This window comes from Myiozetetes cayanensis, unplaced genomic scaffold (genome assembly GCF_022539395.1).
Source record: "Myiozetetes cayanensis isolate MyiCay16 unplaced genomic scaffold, myiCay2020 scf4, whole genome shotgun sequence".
Taxonomy (NCBI): Eukaryota; Metazoa; Chordata; class Aves; order Passeriformes; family Tyrannidae; genus Myiozetetes; species Myiozetetes cayanensis.
Window position 1 is genome coordinate 14,125,416 of NW_026087631.1, and position 23,017 is coordinate 14,148,432.

Below are 23,017 nucleotides of genomic sequence, written 5' to 3' on the forward strand. Positions count from 1 at the left end.
AGTTAACACTATGACTAACTGCTTTTTTCTAGAAACCAGGAAAATAATCTCTACTGTATCATCCAGTTTAAGCCTTTTCTTTATTATTACCCACTACCAAAATTCAAAGGCTTGACTGGACCACCATTTCACAGAAAGAAAGAGCATGAAACATGACATTTTGTTTAAGGTACAAAGTCTAAAGCTGCAGCAGTCACATTTAGCTACTCATACTCAACAGAAAAAGCAGTTTACCAACCAGTATTGCAGTACCCTAGAGGAAACAGATATATAGACTCAGACAGGTGTTCTCCAAAACATATTTTTAATGTAATCTGCATTTGGAGCCTAAGGAGAGTAAGAGCAGAGAAATACGCTTGTTATTCCTTTTTTACATTACTCTTAAAGCTAAATTACTTCACGTAAAAAAGAAACTGCAATATTTCCATACACGGAGCTAGCTCTGCATAGGAAGTTTTTGCGATAGAATGGAACACAAGGACAACGTTAGTTAAAACCAAACCAACAACAGCTTTTTGTTCTGCCCTCACTGAGGGCTCAACACTTACTTTTACACTCAAAGCCAAGAAATAAGAGCAGTCTAGAATGTCTCACATCAACTTCCCCACAATCACTTTGAAGCGTTCATTGTAGTCACAGAAGGTAAAATTAGTGTTTAGTCTACTTTTTCATGCTTCTCAGCTTTTTAGAGTATAACAGTCGTTCCACTCTATACTTCAAAGCATGAGGAAGCTATTTCAAGAGTAGTCATATCCTGCCACTGTTACCTTGCAGCTGATACAAAACCGAGGCACATTTTTTTCTCAAAAGGTTTTTATCTTCTTAATAATTCTCCTTTAAGGATTTTATTTCTTAATTCCTAAGCATTGTATTCCTTTTTTTAAAGTAGTGTTTTGCAAAAATGGAAAGAGGTTAATTTTAACCAGTTACAAAACAGTCATTAAAAGACAGCTCTTTGTGGACTTAGTAAATACACAAAACTACTTCCTTTCTGTTGTAAAGTATATATGGAAAACCAACACACTGTTGCCTTGCATTTCAGAAAGCATCTTTACACTGCACTGAACAAACAGGACAGAGACACCGCAGAGAGCTGGAATCTTGTTTCCAGCCTAAGTGATATAAAAATAGGAATAAAATTTTAGAATTTTTTATGAGAATATTTTTCATCTTCCTTGTTGAAGTGCTTCAGTTGAAACCCAGAATGATTAGAAGCTGCTTTGAGCATTTATCCCCTTTACAAAAATGTAACTTCAGAGGTCTCAACAAGCAAGGAGGTATCAGTGTCTTTGTCTCGAGGAAGTTTAACCTGTAAGTTGTTTAATCAATGTAAAACCTGTTTCACCCCTGCAGGGTGTACAATTATTTCCGCAGTGTTGTCAACATTTTTCTGTGTCAGTAGCTCAGAGGCAGTGCATCTCATCAGAAAAAAAAGGCCAAATAGGAAGAAAAGAGAAGAACAGTAAAAGAATAAGTTAAAAATATGACAAAAATAAAACCATTCCTTGTGTTCTAAATGCTCTTTACTTCCTTGTCCTTACCACAGCTTCAATACCACTGCATTTAGCATCAATATGTTTCACTAAAATAAACTTATTCCCACCTCTGAATAGTAACAATAATAATAATAATAATAATAATAAAAATAAAATATCTGGTCCAGGAAATCGGTATCTATACTGGAGACAAACTCTTTGTATCAGGGCTGAGGCGGCAAAACTGCTACTAACCATTAGTGCAGGCCTTAGTGGCACATGCATCTCAGACAGGGCCTGCTCTCCCAGCCCTCCTTCCCAGCAAGTAAATCCTAAACTAATCCCTAACATATTACTCAGCACAGGCTCTGTACCAAACTCTTTTAAAATTAAGAGAAATAAAACAGGGTAGTGTAAACACACAGGGCTAAATGCAAAGTTGCCATAAATGCATGAACTCACCTGCTGGGACACCTAAGACCAAGTTATCTGGCAACATAAGTGTTCAGCAGAGAGGCTCACCACCTTGAAAAGTTAAATTCTGCATAGTGGTGATAAGTCTTTTGGACTGATGCACTTCAGTAGATATTTAGACAGAACTACATGCAATATATCAGCATGTCCTAATAAATTGGTTTGTTTCTAAAGAGTAACTAACACAGTAAGCCTTCCTTGTAGCAATATTCACTAGATTTACATAAATGTAATAGTGATATGCTTTAATTTTGGGAATGTTTTCCATTTTAAAATTTTGCTCAAAATTAACAATTTTTAGATTATATTACTGGACTAATGAACATAAATCAGAGAATGGTTTGGGTTGGAAGGCACCTTAAAGACCACGTAGTTCCAACTCCTCTGCCATGGGCAGGGACATCAAAGGAATAACTAGACCAGATTGTTCAGAGCCCCATCCAGCCTGGTCTTGAGCACTTCCAGGGATGGGGCAGCCACAACCTCTCTGTACAAGTTGTTCCAATTTCTCACCACCCCCACAGTAAAGAATTTCTTCCTAACATCCAATTTAAATCTCTCCTCTTTCAGTTTAAAGCTATTCCCCCTTGTCCTATCACTATATGACTTTGTAAAATGTCCCTCTCCAGCTCTTTTGTAGCTCCCTTAAGGTACTGGAAGGTGCTATAAGGTTTCCTTGGAGCCTTCTCTTCTCCATGCTGAACAACCAAGTAATAATGTCCAGCTAATACTAAAGAGGGTATTTGTCAGTTATAAAGACAAAAAAATCCTCTAAAAATACCTTTCTCTGTGACCTATACAGAAAGAATTATTTTTATGACTTGATATATAATGTGTTTCTAGCAGGGTATGTTTTGTTTATCTCTACTTACAGACTAGCAGAAAAGCATTGAAATACATCAATTCAAAAATCAAGCTACATGTTCTCACAAATGACAAGCTGAGTGGTATGTGTCTTAAGCGTTACAAATGAGAGTAATTGAGTCAACTGATTAGAATTTTACTCCTGTGTGATGCAAATGAAACCTGCATGCTGGCTTATATCAGCAATGGTGTGGACAGCAGGACCACTCCCCTGTACTCAGCACTGAGGAGGCCACAACTTGTTGTGAGGCCCCTCACTACAAGGACATTGAGGTGCTGCAGCATGTCCAGAGGAGGGCAACGGAGATGGGCAAGGTTTTAGAGCACAAGTCTGAGTGGCTGAGGGAGCTGGGGATGTTTAGCCTGGAGAAAAGGAGGCTCAGAGGAGCCCTTACTGCTCTCTACAGCTATCTGTAAGGAAGCTGTGGCAAGGTAGAAGTAAGTCTCTTCTCATGAGTAACAAGTGATAGGACAAGGGGAAACAGCCTCAAGCTGAACCAGGGAAGGTACAGATTTGATATTAGGAAAAAATTCTTCATGGAAAGGGTGGTTAAACATCAGAACAGGCTGTCCAGCAAAGCAGTTGAATCACCATCACTGGAGGTATTTAAAAGATGTGTAGATGTGGCACTTAAGGACATGGTTTAGTGCTGAACTTGGCAGTGCTGGGTTAAGGGTTGGACCCAATGATCTTAAAGGTTTCTTCCAACTTATGATTCTTGTAATTTTATACAATGTAGACACAGCAAGGGACAAACAGATGAAAACTGCTTGAAAATAGCAAGTCTTATAGTGGCAATACACAAACAGCACTGCTTTGAACACATCTTTGCTTAAAAATATCCCCATAATTTTCCTAAGAATGGCTAAGCTAGTAGGCACCATGCTGTACACTGACAGAAATGCCAAAACAGACCAAAAGCGTGGAAGTACTATTCTTATATGCTCCCAACACACATTTTTCCTCAACTTAAATGACAAAAATATTCCAACATCAACTTAAAAAATAAACATTAAGTATTAAAAAGACCCTCCTAATCTAAGTAATTTGGATTCTAGATATCTTTCTCTAAAACAGCTTGTTGAATTTCTGGAGTAAGAACCCCATAGATACGCTTACTGCCCACCACTGAGATGAAACATTAAGTCAAAAATATCCAATATGCTAGACCACTAAAGTTGCAAGTAAACTGTATCCTATCCAGCAGAAATTAATTTCACTTTAAGACATTTGCAGGGCTAATGTGCCATAATAAATCCTACTAATAATCAACAGTAAAGTGCTGAATTATATTAATTACCTGAATCGCACTCACGTTTATGATCTTCATTTATAGACTTATCAAGTCAAAAGAGCCCTTTCTGTTGTAGAAGCTAAGCTATTGTGCAAATATTATAAAAATAGGTACTTTAATTAGGAGCTATATACACAACAGAACTTCCGCTTTTGTTAAGTAGAGCTGACACAGTAGAGATGAAAAATCCATGCAAGTATTTATAAAGATACTTAAAAAGAAGAAAAAAGGACACTGCTATAGAACTTCCAATACCCTGGCAGGCAGCCACTTACTATACTAGATGATGTCTAGATCTGGACTGATAAGCATCATGCCACAAACATGCTTTAGTTTCTTCTGTAGATTTGCAGATTTTAAAGTACAGCATATATTTGAACTATTTCTCATTAAAGTGTATCATTAAGGTTTAAGGTTAAACTCTGAGCAAACTTCACATCTAGTCACATAACCAGCATAAGCAAGACATTAGTGCACAGGGGAAGGTGTCAGTTGTACATAATGAGGACTCTTCCCCCAGCTGCACGATGCAATAGAACAATTTTCAGATTTAAAGTTCAAGTGGACTACAGTCAGAAAAAGCAAGATTTTCTTTTCCCAAATTTAGGATAAATTTCCAGAGGAACAAGATGAAAGCAACCTCAGTTACAGCAGTCAAAGAAGTCAAACCCAAGTTTAGAGAGCTGATAAATAACTCCAAAATTCACCATGCTATGAAGACAGCATTCTCAAAAGAGTTCCAAACGAACTGCAAAACAAAATTGGCATTTAAGTTGAAATTGGCCAAGTGCTGCATAGAAATATGCTCACACACAACAGTCATGTTAAAGCCAGTGCATAGAGAAGATAAAAGCACTTATGGTAGTTGCAAATGTTAACAAGTCCATTCAACTTGTACAGTTTAGCAATGAGTCCATAGAAAAAGAAGAGAGTAAGAGTAGAAATGCTCAAGCAAAACCAAAAAAAGATGACCTTCCAACCGTATAAAATCCACATGACAGTTATAGTAGAAAGACATCAGTGGAAAATACTCGACTCAGTCCCAAACACCCAACAGGCAAATAAGACCAGAAAAGACAAGCCTTTGGCAGACAATTTGAAAGTCTAAATATGGCATTACATTTCTAAATAATCCACAAAATATATTATATGGCATATTCATATTAAATACTGCGTAACCAACTCTGCAGATCTGATGCTAACAACACTTTAGCCAATGAGAGCAAAATGGAGCAAGCTAAGGGAACGCTGGTGTATCACAACAGTGCTCAAGGAAAATATTATCACCAAGTCGTGCTTCAAAAACAGTGCTCTGAGACACCACACTATCATCTATGAAGCAAAACAAAGTTCTCTAGTTTTTCAGGGATGTGCCCTGCATAAGATATGTTATGATTCACTATTACACGAGCAGCGAGACACTGCAAAGTAGTATGATTTATGGGCTGGATTAAATTTTTTGCTATTTCCTTCTCATCCAGCAAATCACTAGCAGTTTGTTTATGTGAGTTTGTGGCATCAAAATGTGAACCAGACTTGATGAGAAGATTCATGATGCCTGGATGGTTGTTCAGTGCAGCGATGTGTAATGGACTGTTGTTATCAGAGTCTCTGACATTTGTATCAGCACCACATTCCACCAGGATAGCAGTAACTTGTAGAGAAGAGAATTTACAAACTGGATAGCGACCCACACATCTTGTCAACAGCAAGGTGAAGTGGACTGAAGTTATTCTTCCCTCTAGGCTGAAGTTTAAGAAACTTGTAGATAGTCTGTTTCTTAAAATGCTCCTGTTCTGAGCTGCAAGGTACTTTCTCCAACAAACAAATTAAATGCAAAATTATAGAAAGTGCTTTGTTCAGCTGTGTTGGATCGGGAAGACACTGGATTTGTTTCATGGTCTGCTCTATTTCAAGAACACTTTTGCACAGTATACCCATTAGATCATCAAATGTGACAGTAGTGCCTAGCAGGCCTTTTGCCCTGTCCTGAAGCACGAAGGAAAAGAGTTCAGCAAATGACAGCAAACTGCTGGCTGTCATAGGGCTCAGCGGATCAAGGTTGCTCTGCTGCATGCCCAAAGCATATTTCCATAAGTTGATGCATCGCTTGAAGTTTCCAGAGTCTGCATAGACGGCACCTCTATATCTAATATAGTAGGATGTGTCTGGGTGAGAAGGACCAGGAATATGTTCTCTAATTAATAGTGCTTGCATTCTCATTTCATCAGGGTCTGCAATAAGATTTTCTAGCTCTTCTGAGTTGTTTACCTCTTTAGCATAATCATATGCCATAATTAGTGTTTGTGGCACAGGTTTGCTCAGGATGCTAATCCTATCACTGTATCTTATTTCCATAGTTGCTTCCAGTATTTCAAAGCACCAAGCAGATCTCTCTTTTTGTCCACGAATGTTGCTCCTAGAAGTTCCAGCGCATTTATGCGCTCAGCCTTACTAGTCTGTACATGCTGGGTCAGAAAGTCCACGATATTTGTGTGGCCTGTAACACTGGCTGACAGAAGGGGAGTCATTCCATAACCATCCTTTTCCATTTTAGCACAATACTTGAGAAGCATCTTCATGATCTCCAAACTTCCAGATTCAGCACAGTCATGTAACGCTGTATTTCCTGCAAGAGAAGAAACATGATTACACAAATCATAATCAAGTTATAGTCCAAACCCCATAATTCTACTAGTTAAAAAAAAGTTTAAAAAAATCAAATATGACTACTTTTAAAACAGTCTTTTCCACATCTGTGTATTATGAAAGCTTAGATGACAAGTCAAAATATTCAAGATCTGATTAAATATCAAGGCTACCAGGCAGTTATAAAAATCAAAACGCTTGATATTATGGCCTGAAAGAATTTAGCAAGTTTTTAAAAAAATGCAAAACCGAACCAGAATTAAAATGCAAGTCTCCACTACATAAAAGCAAAGGAGCAGGAATTCCACTGATAAGTCAAGCAAAAGGGAGACCAGTAGGGTTGAACAGGGAACTCCTCATGCTGCTCAAGAGGAAAAAGAAATTGTATTGTCTCAGGAAGTATGGTCAGGCTTCGCAGGAATTTGACAGAGCTGTAGTTGATATAAGCAGGGACAAGACACAAAAGGCCAAAGCTCAGTAAGTATTGAAACTGGCCCATATTGTGTAAGACAAGAAGAAGAGTTTTAAAAGTACATTAGTAGCAAGAGGAGGTCTAAACAAAACATTAGACTGATACATGCTGAAGATGGTCATCTGATTATTAAGGGTGAAGTAAAGTGGAGACATTCTTTGCTTTATTTTGCCTCAGTCTTTAATAACACACACTGACTGTCCTCTGCCCAGTCCCTGGCTTCAGAAGATGACTGTGGGAACAGTGACTTTGCATTAGTCTGGACACTTCTTAGGGACTGTGTCAGCTCAATGTTCACAAGCCCATGGGACCTCATGGGATTCACCCCAGAGTACTGAAGAAGTTGGGGGATGATATGGCAGGACCCACCCCTCATCAGCTACCAAAGGTCTTGGGAGTCTGGGGAGGTCTCCACTGACTGGAAGCCAGACGTTACTTAATTTTATAGGAAGGGCAAGAGGGATGACCCAGGAACCTAGAGATGTATTAGTTTAACCTCAGTACTAGGACAAATCACGGAGTAGGTCATATTGAATGCTACTTTAGAAAAGCATCTAAAGGACTATGCAATTATCAGGCACCATCAACACAGATCCACAAAGGAAAAGTCCTTTTTTAACTACACTGATATGCTTCTCGGATAAAGTCATCCACCCAGCAAATGGAGGGAAGGTAGTGGATGTAAGTTTTTTGCATTTTAGTAAGGTTTTTGATAATGTTCCTCACAGCATCTGCCTGCACAAGTTGTCCAGTTGTGGAATGAGTAGGTTCATGGTGCACTGGGTGAAGAACTGTCTGAAGGGCAGAGCTCCAAGGATTGTAGTTGATGGGGTTACAGCTGGCTGGCCACAGGTCACCGGAGGTGCTCCTCAGGGATCAGTCCTAGGACTGTGCTGTTCAATATATTTGCCACTGACCTGGACACAGGAGTCAGATGCACTGTTAGTGAGCCTGCTGATGATTCCAAACTAGGAAGTGCTGTTGACTCTTCCATGGGAAAAGGGGATCCAGAATCTGGATGGTTTGGTGCACTGAGCAATCATCAATGGCACTAACTGAACAAGTGCAAATGCTGGACTCTGTACCTGGGATTTAGTAACACCAGGCACAAATATAAATTGGGAGGGGAGTGGCTGCAGACCAACCCTGCAGAAAGGGTCCTGGGGGATCACTATGAGTCACCGTGTGCGTGGAGAAACCCCATCCTGCCGTGCATCAAACACAGCACACACAGCGGTCCAAGGAGGTGATTATCCTGCTGTTTTCAGCATTGGCACAGCCCCACCTTGAGCAGTGTGAGCAGTTCTGGGCCCCACAATTTAAGAAGGATATGAAGGTCCCTCAATGTGCCCAGAGCTCAAAGTTGTGCCAGGGGACCTTGAGGCTTGATATGAGGAACCTTCTTTGCTGAGAGGTGATCAAACAGTGGAACAGGCTTCCTCCAGAGTTGGTTAATGCTCCAAACCTGTCAGTGTCACTGCTTTTGGTTAATGTCCTTAGTAATTTGGTAAAATTTTTAGTCAGCCAAAAACTGGTCAGGCAGTTGGACTAGATGATCACTGTAGGTCCCTTCTAACTAGAATAACCTATTCTGTAAGGCATTTTGTAACTGCTTTCAAGTATAAAACAGAAACTTAAGCTGGCTATTTTCACGTTCCTTTACTTCTCCCTCATCCCTCCCTCTCTATTTCCAGCAACAACTATAAAATACTGAGATGCACATGAAAATTAAAGCTGGGATAACCCAATATTGGCTTTGTTTTCATCTACCCTACACCTCTTCCTCTCTCCACCTGCCAACCCTTTTTATACGCATATTTTGAAGCAATGATTCTATATAGACAATGCAATCCACCACACCAGACCTTCCATCTCAGCTGGGACCTTTGAGACTGTCAGTATATTCAAAGGGAGCAGGATATTTTTTCAAGGTCATCTATATACCCAGACAAACTATTCTTAATGCTTTCTTAGGCCTTTATCCTGAACTCCCATCTTAATAACTCTGCTCTTGTAGTTAGGATTCCCAGAGCTAAGAATAACACGCCCTCAACACACAACATGCAGCCACCTATCTTACAAGTACCTTATCATTCATATGAAGATTCTTTTTCATTAGCATGACATTGTACAGAATTTTATTTAATGGCATTCCAGTTCCAACACCATGTGAAGAAATTTCTAGTTAGCACTAGTGCTACCTACTTGAAAACTCTATTTACAGAAAATTAGAGAGCAAGTATTGGACACCACACTTGAATATCTAACTGTTAGCCTTCAACTATATTAGAAGTTTGCTTAACTTCAGATACCAGCATTTCAATGGTATTTCAATAAAAAGATGGAGATAAACTCTCCTGGTCCCCTCTCAACACAACAAAGTCTATTATGTAGTTGACTGCATTAAAACCACACGGTTTACATCTACCTTGTTCTTTATGTTATACATACTACAGACACAGGCATAGAAACTTTTCAGCTTCACGCAAAACCAATTAACAGAAGATTCATGTTAAAATCTGCCCTCCAACACCATTAAGATTTCCTACATCATTAGGCCTGCAAATTCCAGTTAACTGCCCATCCAATCATCACCTTCTGGTACGCTGTCAGCAAGTTTCCACATTCACAAATGAGAACCTAATTTTCTAAGGGTTCACTGCCCATTCCTACTAATCAGATTTGGCTTTTAAAAGCTGAGACAGACAAGTTTCAGGAAACTTCCTTATTTGCATTTTTCGCAGGCTTTTTTTTAATGCCAACAAGAGAGAGATTTACAGTGTGCTTTGCCACTGTATTTCTAGTCTCTAACAGAACTAATGTGGGTTAGGAAAGAAAGCAACAGAAATCTTCAGCTCGTGTGAGGGATAAGTGTATTTGTACAGTCTACTAATCTGAACACCTTCTATTTATATTCATACACTTTCATTTTTTTCCTGACTCTGATCTCTAGAATGCATGGTTCACTTTTCATTCTAGAGCACCAGTTAATGAAACTCTAGTCAAAAGCATACTTGGCATCTGCCTTAAAAGTCTAACACTGTATAGATATAAATTAAAACTAAAATGAAGGTACAGCCTTTACATTAATACATTCTTTCTGTCAAGAATGTATAGTTTACAGTAGCCTGAATACGGTAAATTGAAAAGCAAAACATTTCAAATTAGTACATATATATGTATATAAGAAAAAAGGTTTCATACTTATTAAGTACACTTCAAAAATAGAAAATGTGTTCCATTTTTAATTATAAGAACTTGATGCAGATCTATACAAATAATTCTGACATCTTCTAGCTTTTACAAATATGATTTCATAGCACACTTACCTCCTTTCTAACAAGACACAGTAAGAGTACATGAAGCTGAAGGAAAAGAAACCACAAAAGCAAAATTCAGAAATGCCTGCTCAAACCATAATGACTATCCTCTAAATTCCACACCCACTTCTCACCAGCAGATTGAGAGACCTTAGATCCACAGTGTAGACCTATATTCTGTGGTTTGAATTAGCAGATTGTCACACAGTAGCTTGCTTTTATCTTCTGTTGGCAAAGCTGCCAAGACAAGAAAATGTTCACACAATGCTCTGCAAGCTTTGGTATGCAGAAGAAGTACGTAGGAACTAAAAGACTTTAGATGAATATTTTCTAATGGGTACTAGGCATTTTGTCTTGTTTTCCTCACTAGTATCCAAATCATCCACTCATCACTCCTTCTCTCCTAATCTTTCAGTTCTTAAAACTTCACATGTATATTGGTTGCCTACTTCTTCCTCAAACAGGTTTGCTGACCATCTGAAAAAGAACTCAGCACATTTTAAGGCTTCCTTATTACTCTCAATTCCTGCAACCAGAAAACTAGCAATAAGAGAATATGCAGTTATCCAGGACAAACTCAATCTCAATCCAGGCTCAGTAGAAATCAAAATTTAACTGACACAATAATCAAATTCACACAAAAATATATAAAAGTTATTTTCAAAAACCTATGACTTAGGTTTAGGAGGCTTTTGTAAATATAGCTGAGCTATGAATATATTTTTCCTTAAAATTTAAATGCAGGATTGAAATATTTAAAGAAAAATATCAGATTGCTTTACTAACTGAAAGTGATCTTAACTTGCAAAATATTATTTTCCTGAAAGACTTCTGAATAGTGGCCAATGATTTCACTATCATTTACTAACAAATAAGCAGAGGAAGACAACCCAACATGAAGTGGCACCTGAAATTATCTCTTAGATCAACATTCATAAAGCTGAATCTAGTTCATGCAACAGAAAGTGATTTTTAATCCTTGAATTACCTCAGACAATTTTTACTATTAATAGAGAGCATTAAGTCAATTATAAGTCTGGCCACAGTACAATTCCTATCAAAATTTTCAATTGCAGAAACAGAGATTTAACCAAATTTAAGTGGATTAAGAGTTGGTGAACTTGGCATGCATAGTTTATCAACTATAATTTCCTCAGCCCTTATCACACATCACAGATCAGAAAACTGTCAATACCTCAATATTAAGGACAAAGCCTTTGCATTCCTAAGACAGGAAAGTGTCAAGTGCAGACAAATATACAAACTTACCAACACACATACATTTTAAGTGCTCTTCCTAGTCTAGTTAAAATGCAACTACAGCAGTCAATCCAGAACTAAAGACTGGTTGGTTGCTCAGATCAGCTGCAATTCTGTACTTCTTGGTGAAGGTAAAACCACAGGCACCTGGCTGAGCCACCAGTTAACATAAGCACTTCAGGGTGTATTCAAGTCCATACACTATCCCTCACAGCAGAGCTCTAAAACACTGGAGTTGGCACCTGTTTTCTACCTTAAAGTCAGTATTTTTGAGATATTTAAGAAGCCATAACATAAAAGTATTTTAAAGACAAATAAGCCAAAAGGTATTAGTAGCACTGAATTTCTCAATATTGCTTCATAAAAAAATAATAATGGCCAGTCTTCGCGAGCGAAGATGCGGGGAAGGTCTTTACACCTTCCAGCCTGCGCATTGGATTTTTTAGGTGAGACACAGTGTGCGCGGAACTGAGCCCACCCTTTAATCCTAAGGTTCATCTACCGGGGCCAAGCGAGCTTGGACGGTGGCAGCGAGGTCCTCAGGACGTAGGTGGGTTGTCTTTTAAGGGCTAACGAGCTCCATCTGCCCGGGAGTGGCCCTGACCAGGAATCGAACCTGGGTCTCGGTGGTGACAGCACCGCGCCCTTACCACTAGACCACCAGGGGCTCCATATTGCTTCATAACTGATAACAAATTTTGCCAGCTTGGACAACAGGATCAATGCCAGCTATTCATATTACATACTGCAGATCCATCACTGTATGACTGAAAAAAATCCACACAAAATAAGCTTGGCCATTGTCTGGGTAAATTCAATCCAACAATCTGTATGCTGTTGATTTACAGTGCAGCTATATAGAACATGTGGAAATATGCTTAAGACTCCAAAGAATTTCACTACTCTGCCCAATTGGATGTCCTTAAAGTAATTTATTTTTTCATTCATATTACAATTAAGTTCAAACAGCTGTTACTGACAGCTTATCAGAAGTAGTGTTATTTTTTATTTTTTTTATATTGTAGTAGTCCTTAGAGTTAAAATAACCACAGTTCATATTAAACTATGTACAAATTAATAACACAAGGCCATCACCACTATTTTTTAGAGGCTGCACCTCAACTAAGTTTGACTGGATGGTACAGGTACAGCAGTGGGAAGAATATATTTTAAGAAACACAAGTTTGCATAGAAGAGTGTGGACCGATAGTTGAGAGCTGCCAACTTAAAAAACCAAACCAAACCAAACAAACAAAAGAGAAAAACAAAACCAACAACCTAAACCCCAACCTTAAGAAAGAGCAATATTACCAGCCATCTACACCTAGCAAGTATCAAGTTATATGTGAGGAAGAACTTGAAAGAAAATATGGCAGTGGCCCTAATATCTAATTTGAAGACTAAGTTCCATACACTGGCCACAAGTTGAGCAGTTCAAATAAGTATGGCAAATCAATCACTATTCTGTGAATTATCCATTTCAAAACACTGTACTGTCTATATTGACAGTAGTAAGTTGCTGAACACAAATTAGTAGTTAATGAAAGTTTTGTAACATTATTTATTCAGTAACAATCTAAAAATCAATATTATATCTACTACTGTTTTAAGAAGGAAAAAGGCTGAAAATAAGCAAAAGTAATTTTGCTTATTTAAAAAAAAGTCATTCTCTTTGATAAGCCGTTTTCAAAAAGACACATATAATCGTGTTGGCCAAATTTAGAGTATTTTTTAAAGGTGAAAATGATTATTTCAAAGTAGGTTTCATGTAGTCTTTTCAACCCATTTTTAATTGCAAAATGACCTGCAGGAATTTAATCACGTATCAGAGACAGTTAATATCATGACAACATGAAGGGCTCCTCCTTGCCCAGACACAAAACTGGAGCAGAGATATTTTTGTAGTCCTGATACTTCTCTGCTAGCAGTGTCACTGTATTGTGTTGTTAATATTGCTTATAAACTGTTTCTATGTGTATAAAACTTTATCATTTACACTACCCAATAACGTTATCTAATTAGAAACAGCAAAAAGAAACAGAATAACCCCACCTCTAGTCCTTCCAAATCTCATAAACACAAATTCAGGAAAATATATGGTCAGTTGGCACCACAGCTTCATATTTTATTCTTGTGTTAAGAGCAGTCCTCTAAAAGTGGTTACGAACACTTCACCTATCACAGAACTAATTCTCTAACTATCCTATGTTTCCAAACTTACTGGACTGGGGGGTGGGCATTCAACTTCACAATGAGGACAGGTCTTTCTATGTCAGAAGAAAGTAATTCCCAAAATAGACTGGTAGCTTGTGATGGGAGTGAAAGAAAATGAAGCCATGACACAGAAAGTGATTTGCTTTGATTTGCAACCAATTAAGTGCATCCACTTCCTAGTAGTAACAAAATGCTTGATCAAACTTCCATATGATAAAACTTATACCAAAATTTAACACCAATCTGATTTCATATCCAAGATCATTACACATAAGAGAAAAAAACCTTTGATTTACATGACAGTGCAGTGTGTAAAATTAACCACATGGATATATTCTTGCATCCCTACAGATGAATCAACCACTTTTATAAAGTGAAATTGTTTGACCTAAGTGAATGTAACATTCATTTTTTTTTCTATCAGAGAACTTAAGAGTAATTCAGTCTTCCAAGTGTTCTACTGACTAAAAAATAGTAAATATTGCTAGATGCACACACACATGGACAGCACACGAGAAAATTGTTATACATTCCTACACTTAGTATGCAGGGCAAAAAAACCCTAAAAGTATGTCTTTCCTTTTAGAAGAAATTAAAGCAAAAAATCAAGTTAAAAAGTAAGTAATTCGGTAAAAATTGCAAAGAACTGCTAATCTCAACAAATTATTTTAATCTTGTTTCCATATGCTGTAATGGAATAATTCTTGTCTTGATCACCAAAGTACTTCAGGAGAACAAGATTACCAATTATTAAATTAATAACAGTGTGATGTTAATAATTTCATTTCAACATAAACTTCTTTTAGTTGAAATTCAAGAATTTATTCACTTAAATGTATCTTTTTAATTTACAGACATTCCTACTGAAGTTCAGTTTCCACACAGTGTCACAAACAAAATATCTATAAAATGCAGTGCACCCACCAAAAAAAAAAAAAAAAAAAAAGCACCCCCCAAAAAACCAACACAGAACACTTTTAGAGTAAGGGCTTATTCACAGGGAGGAAAAAAAAAAAAACAGCAACAACTAACAAAACAAACAAGCAAAAATAAAACCCAAGGGGCTTTGGTTTGGTCCTTTTTGTGTGTCGTCCCCAACCCCCCCCCGCCTTGCCCTGTCACCAATAAATCTATGAATCTTGGCAAGCAGACAAGACAAGTAACCTCAGAAGAGAACAAACCTGTCAAGACTCCTTAATGTTTACTGCAAGAGAAAATGAATTATTTTTAACACATACTAAACCATAGTGATCACAAAGGAAAAAGCACGCCTCTCTATAATCCCCCTATTTCTGGGTCTGCTGAGTTTGTAAAGGATTTTTTCCCTTACCAGCAGGTTTGATTGTTACACTTTCCAGTAGGCCATATAAACAACAATACTGAAATAGCACTAGCCCTTGATAAAGTACTACCACGCATATAACCTTGATACAGTACCCATAGAGACAGAGGTCTGTATACTTCTGTACTTTCCAAAATGAGGAAGCAAAGGCAACAAGCCTTGTTTTCCATCTTATTTTACAAAGCTATTGTAATCAAACACTGTGCCAGTGGAATTTAGGAATTATAATATTATTTTCAATTTTTAAAATGCAATCAAACGCTCCTGTGCAGATCCCAAGAGACATCTAATAGAGTGACTAGTCCAGCAGTTCTTATTAGACTTTCTAATACTCAGAAGGAGAAAAAAAATCAGTCTTTTGGCTGACAAATCTGATAACCACAGAAGAGGGACAGTTAGTGAAGACTACTCACAAAACCACAAAGATCACCTTGAAGAGATCACCAAGCATCTGAGGAATGGAAAGACTTATTCATAAAAAATACCTGCCTTTGAAGTAGATATTTTGAAAAAGAGTCACTGTGTCTTTGCATTCAGTTCATCCTGGCTATCAGCACATGTGTACTTAATCTACAATTTAACACATTAATTTCTACAATAATGGATATTCATTCCCTTTCTTTCTGCAAATCTGGTGGAGGAGGACAAAGCATAACACAAATTATCAAAATATGCAGTGCAAATTTTCAAAATGCAAGATTTTAAGTGTCATGTCTGGAGTTAAAACAGAAGTATAAGATTCCACTAGAAACAGTCTTCATGAAAAATAATTTTATTTGGGTATTTATATGAAATATTGTATTTTAAATATAAAATCCAACAAACGCAGCTCCAAAGAGCCCAAATCTGTAATCTGAAGGCCCTAAACCCACTTGTATTAAGGGTGTAAACATTTCCCTTCCTATATGCCACCAAATGAAGACACTGCACAGAAACACATCAGTGAAACACTGTATTAGAAAATCAAGAGGTCTGTTCTGAAGGTAATGGTAAGGCAGCACCACCCTAACAACAAATCACTGGCAGGCTTTGCAATGCAGCAGAACATAAATCTCCATGCAGCCGTCACACAACGACCTCCTCATCTGGCACAGAGGGAGCAGAAAGCTCTGCTTCACTTGAGCTTTACTTCTAAGGCTCTGCCTCCTCCTGAGAAAAGTCGGGTTCCTGCTACTCTAGCATTATCCACATCATTCCTCCTTTCAGGAACAGCGTAAAACCTCACCACCTGAGATATTAATATGCGCAAGCAAAACTTATAAAGCTTTCTTATTTTTAATCTTCAGCTTCTTAAACCAGTACACTAGAGAAAGCTATGAATTAGGAAGATAGTGGTAAATTAAGTAAGTAAAGCATTGCTCGGTTGCTTAACATCTAGAGATACCTTTGCAGTTTTCCCCAATTATTAAATAAAAAATCCCACCCACCCTTCTTACCCCGTGGTATCAGTTTGTCCCCATGGCTTACACTGTTCATGTAAACTAAAACATTTTTGAAAAAACCCTTTGCTCACACTTCTGTGGCCTATGTGCTACACAAGTTTGGGGACACTGTGAAACCTCAGATTTGCGAAACAGTAGAAACAAAGACAACTAAAGGCTCGTACTTTCAATTCAGAACCATTGGCCACCTTTCACAGTAGAGCACTCATCTACCCCAAACACCTGATAATCTCTGCATTCCGAATTTCCATAGTGCAAAATATAGTTGTGGGATTCTGCCTGGATTTTAGAATCAGTATTTTACGTTTCGTCTGTTTTTTTACACATTTAGATGTGTGTGAACTTACCTATTTTCTCTAATATAAAAGTATTTGGATTTTTCCCTGGAACTGCCAACACTTCAAAACCTTTTTATATTTCCATTTTCCTGGGTTTTAAAATGTGTATTAAATTCTACTTTGCAATATGAAAATCCAATGGAAAGTCACAAGAAATGGTTCGAGTAATTTTTATCCCGTCCCACCTCACGCTGCACAGTAATCTCCCACAACAGCACCTCTACTCAAGCTACGTAGTTCTGCTCTTCTGAAGAGAACTGCAATTTTAAATGCAACAAAATCTGAAGTAAAAGCTTTTTACATCTTTCAGAGAACAACGGGCTTCTCTATACACGGCCCAAGAGGGGGCCTACTAAAAAGAGCTCACATCCAAGGGCAGCAACAACTTCTACTACTGAAGAGCAGAGCACCTGAGTACTCTGTATGTTCCTGCTAAGAGCCCAGACACACTTGTCAGCTGTTTAGTACATAGAAGGGAAGGGTAGAAACTGAAAGTAATACAAACACTCTGTGAGGTGGAACAGGACAATATAAAATGAATCCTGTTGGATCCATTTTAAAGTTAATGGCATTCCTGCATACAAAACTGAGAAGGTTACCTGCTGAGTCTCAAGACACTGCAATGCCCCTACTGTCACAATCCTAGAGCCTACCAATTTTCCTCAGTTCTTCTGCCTTTCCACAGATGACTTTCACTTTCAGGATTCACAGTACTTGCTTGCTTGCTTGACTTCACCACTACTTAACTTCAGAGATCAGATTTCCTTAATATACTAAAAAATACACCCCAGTCCTACCAGAGGGGATTTCCACATACTTACCAGCAGATAACTATTACTGACAGACATCCATTTGTACACGTGGCAGTTCAAAGTATAAAATGAGTTTTAATGAGCTAAACCATATCCAATCCAACTTTAATTACAGATCAGTTATATACCTTAAGAACCTCGGCTTGTGTGCCTAGGTGCAAGTCACACAGAAATTAAAGGAAGTAGCAAGAGAAAGGAATTAAGATAATAGTTGCCAGCACTGAGAAAATCCTCAGGAATGTGTGGCTGCCACTCAGTTAGTTAAACAAAGACAAAAAATGCTAATGTACTCATAAAGTGAACAAAAAAGACGGGTAAGGTAAAGCCTACTCCACCAACACAAAATGAGGGAGGAAAAGAACTGCAGAATTACGTCTTTTTTCTCTGTTACATCAAATATTTAACAGCACTGTTCTGTTCATACTATTGTATAAAGGGATAGATTTAAAACCCCAAGTTTTTAGTTGTTTACACACTTTATACTTAGCTTGCTATTCCAAGAACACTGTTTAGAAAAATGACATTTTTATCCTACCACAAGTTCATGATGATTCATAAGCAACCTCAAATCCTTACAAAGTAAGATTTATTTTCCTCTGCCCGCTTCTATGACAAATCTGTAGTTTAGCTTTCTTTACATTAAACCCACATATCTGCATGATTTGCTGAAAACCCACATATTTAACCAAGCAGCTTTTCCAAAGATTACTCTCATAGTTGTGTTTACCAATAATAATAATCTAGTCACACAATTATCTAGACACCATTTTAACAGAAATAACTGTAAGGTACAGTATACTATTACAAATGTAATTAGCCTTAAACAGGCTTATGCTACAAAAAAGGTTATTACTGATTAGTAATATATATACATACATATACAAAACCCCAAAACCTGCTGAAATATAATCCCGGGCCAGTGAGCTAAAACATTAACTGTAATTTGCAGTAACCGGTGTGCTTTTCAGGCAAATATCACACCCAAATGCAAGTCTGAGATGTAATAAAAACCCCAGTATTCAAGCCAAGAAATCCAACTTATGCTCACATCAAAAAAACACAGAAATCTTCATTTTGAGTGGTAACACCAGGACTAGTGAAAACACAGGCAATTCTGAGATCCATGCGCCACTGGTAGTTCTTCTGTTGAGATCACAGTCACCTGCAGCTTCATTTCTTTAAACCTATTGCGTATTTTTGTTTACCAACACTGAAAAGGTCAAAAACTACTCAACAGTTTGGAGGGAGAGGGTAAAGAGCAAAGTTGCTATTCATTTTTCCAGTGCAGAAAATAATTATTCACCTTTATGCATATTTCCTTGTACTACCCTTACTGGCACAGGTCAGTTTTAAATACAGCCTTCTGCTTTGCCAAGAAGTAGTACGAAAACCAAGAATACACACTCACATATTTGAGTATGTTGCTACACCAACCTACTACAAAGAGGAGTTCTCAGCAAGTTTATTAGCTTTTAACACGTGCGTAAATATGACATTTCATATGACTAAGTCTTTTTAATAATTAGGGGCTTAAGACTAAAATTTATCAGTTTAAAGTTAAATTTTATAATCCATGTTAGCAAAAGAGTACATTAAAAAAGAAAGTAGAAACAAACCTAAATACACTTTATCTCTTACTTTTCCATTTTATGAGAGGAGAATATTTTCGCATGCCAGCCTCATGAAGAAGTAAATGAGTACCTCTACTGCTATTCACCACAACGAAAGTGAAGAAACTAACTTACCTTTAACACTTTTTCTGTTAACATCAGCTCCTTTTTCAAGTAAATACTGAGCAATTTCTTTGTGGCCCTTGTAACATGAGATCATCAAGCAGGTATGCCCGTGACGGTTTGATACTTCCAGGTCTGCTTTGTGCTCCACAAGGTACTTCACTATTTCCAGATGGCCATCAAAACAGGCAGCTCTGAGCGGCGTCGAATTTGTCAGGGTCGTGTTGTTGACAGATGCACCGTGATCCAACAGACACTGAACCACCTTCAGGTGGCCAGCGGCCGACGCTGCCCACAGCGGCGGAGCCCCCTCGATGGTCTCGCCATCAAAATTCACCGAACCACCAACTTCTATGGACGCAGAGCAATGGTCCAACAGGTACTCCACCATGTCGAGGTGACCGTAGCGGGCTGCCATCAGAAGTGGTGTGGCACCATTGGTTTTCTCTGACATCAGTTGGGCCACCTCTTCCCTTGTTTTGCTTGCCAGTAGCTTGGAAAGGAGCCGCAGCTTGCCATCACGAGCTGCGTTGAAGACTGCTGTCTTTAGATCCATTTAGTCTGTACCTCTCTGCTTCCTGAAGGATACACGCCTGCCTTTTTCAGAGTCAAGAGCTTAATGGAAGCGCTCAGCCCAAACAGAACGTCCCCAGCTTCTTCTCAGATCAGTCTCATCTCGATGGGACAACATGGAGACTCCAAACAGGGTCCTGACGAAGCGCAGGCTGTGCTTGTCATAAATCTGCAGAAGGAAGAACTCTCAATGTTTTCACCTCCTATTTGGCAAACAAGTAACCGCATTGTGTTTTCCAGCAGCTATACCCAAACAAGTCGCTGCTGTGGCGCGCCAGCGTCCAGCTGCATTCCATGGGACTCCTGGCCGCGCGGTGGCCCCTGAGGAAATCTACTGGGGGGAAGGAGGCCGATCCTACCAGCGTGTTATCCATACCAGCCACAGAACGATCCTCATCTCCCTTCACCGCGCTCCGAGCCGCCCCCCTGGCTCGATTCGGAGCGCACCCCGAGCCCAGAGCCCCCCGCTTCCGCCGGGAGCCCCAAGGACACGCACCCCCAGGAGAGAGCCGGCCGGGGAAGGCGCCAGCGGGGCAGAGCCGCGGGCGGCGCGGAGAGCCCGAGCCCGCCGCCCCCCTCACGGCCGCCCCCTGTGCGCCCAGAGCCCGCCGGCCCCCTCCCTCTCTCCCTCCTTCCCCTCACGGCACCCAGCCCGCCCCACTCGCCTCTCCGGAGCCGGCCGGAAAGGGCGTTCAGACCGCAGGTTACCTTCCCGGGGCGCTCCGGGCCGGCTGCTGTTCCCGCCGCCCTCAAACAGCCGCGCCCGCCGCCGCCGCCCGCGCTCGGCTCTGCGCCTCCATGACAGCCTGGCCCCGCCCCCGAGCCCGCCCCGCCCCGCCGCTGCCAATCGGCGCTGGCGCGCGCCCGCCAGCCAATCACAGAGCTGCCTGGGGCGGGACTACGCCGCCGCTGGAGGGCGGCGGGGAGGGGGCTCGGGCGGGCGGCCGCCAGGGGGCGCCGGGGCGCTCCCGCTCCGCTGGGAGGGGGGAGGCGGGAGTGAGGGCAGGGGGAGCCCGGCTTGGACGGACGGGGTGCGCCTGGTGTGGGTGGGGTGGTGTGTGTGTGTGTGCTCTCGGTATATATGATACTCTGTCCGGTTCTGGGCTCCTCAGGACAGGAAAGACAAGGAGCTACTGGAGAGGGCCCAGCAGAGGCCTCAAAGATGGTCAGGGGTCTGAGGCATCTCCCATGTGAGGAGAGACTGCTGGTGCTGGGCCGGTTCAGTCTGGAAAAGAGAAGGCAGAGGGGATTTCATCAATACATACAAGTATCTCCAAGGCAGGTGCCAGGAGGATGATGCCAGACCCTTTTCAGTGCTGCCCCGTGACAGGACAAGGAGCAACAGCCATAAACTTAAACACAAGAAGTTCCACCTCAACATGAGGGAGAACTTTACATTGAGAGTGGCAGAGCACTGGAACAAGCTGCCCAGGGAAGTCGTGGAGCCTCTCTCTGGAGACATTCAAAACCCACCTGTACCAATTCCTGTGTCACCTGCTCCAGGTGACCCTGCCTTGGCAGGGGGGTTGGACTGGGTGATCTCCAGAGGTCCCTTCCAGCACTAACAAGTTTGTGGTTCTATGATTGTGTATATATATGCTTCATTAATTAATAAATTTTGGGTTAAATGTCCAGTTTTTGCAGCACAGAGGATGCTCTAGCCCTGGACATTGTCGCTGTTTGGTGCAAAATTTGCTTTTCTTGATTGACATTGCTTAGCACTGGATGTTGGCTTTATTCCTATGATAATAGAAAGGGAGAAAGGTTTTAAAAGAGCAGAAAAATTTCTGTCACAACAAAGCATGTTACCTGCAGGCCTCAGAAAGGAAGAACACCACATACAGGAACAAACTCAGAGAAGGACCATGAACATTAATGGGCAGTAATTTGGACATCAGTTTGGAAAAGAATCTAGTGTTCTTCTTACTCCAAAAGGAGGAGGGGGGGGGAGGGACGTGAGCAAGAGAGAGAACAGTTCAATTTGCAATTTTTAAAAGCAATATATTTCAGCCTAGGTGGCCCTTCGTCCCTTTGCACCCTGTGCTGGCAAGGTGGTGCATAGGCTGCTGATTGTTCTGTCTGCAAACCTCAGGAGCAGAACGATCAAAAGACAACAGTTGGGAATTTAGAGAAAAGCAATCAAAACTCTTAAGCAGCCGATGGTATTAATTTATGGAGAGAGATTAAAAGATGTAACTGTGTGTAAATGCTAAATTAGAAGTAAGTGGGGGTAAGAAAAAAAGAGAACTTTTTCAAGAGATGTGAGTGGAATGAAGGAATCCTTTAAAGAGCTTTACAAGCTGTAGTCAACAGCAATTGGGAAGAAAATGAACAGAGGAAAAGGCATACTTATCATCAAAAATAAGTAGGCTCTGTCAAGCCAGAAAAATAATTTTAAAATTGTGGGAGGAAATTGATAGAGTCATGATGGGGTGTGCAAATTGTATCACATGTAAATAAGGTGCAATAGGGAACAGTTCTGTGCCAGAGGGAACATGGAGAGAGCTGAGAGGCCTTCCCCCTTCAGTCTCTGGAGTTTTCAGGGCAGGTAGCACCAGTGGACCTGCAAACTACATGGCAGTGGGCACAGTAATGCTTCTATGGATGTCAAACACAGATTGTCCTCACTCCCTCCCAGCTCTGAATTAGGCTAAGACCTGGGAGAGGGTCCTGGGGAGGAAAAATGGTTAGGTAGGCCAGAGGGAAATAGGAATGGCTTCTGCTGAGACCTGCCACCTGAACCATGGCAGATCA

At 40.0% G+C, this 23,017-nt stretch overlaps 2 protein-coding genes across 2 annotated transcripts in view; one reads left to right on the top strand and one right to left on the bottom strand.

The window, feature by feature from the left end:
* Nucleotides 1-285: 285 nt before the first annotated feature.
* On the bottom strand, nucleotides 286-21,069 carry FEM1C (fem-1 homolog C). Its single transcript, XM_050330193.1, is given in 5 exon segments — nucleotides 286-5,806; nucleotides 5,808-6,468; nucleotides 6,471-6,737; nucleotides 19,703-20,432; nucleotides 20,972-21,069. Coding segments are annotated over 4 exon segments (1,842 nt in total). The 5' UTR covers nucleotides 20,247-20,432; nucleotides 20,972-21,069; the 3' UTR covers nucleotides 286-5,436.
* ALDH7A1 (aldehyde dehydrogenase 7 family member A1) overlaps nucleotides 20,558-23,017 on the top strand; it is a 54,790-nt gene continuing 52,330 nt past the window's right edge. The window contains exon 1 of the mRNA XM_050328924.1: nucleotides 20,558-21,259. Coding sequence (XP_050184881.1) covers nucleotides 20,558-21,259 — 702 coding nt within the window. The remainder of the gene's footprint in view (nucleotides 21,260-23,017) is intronic.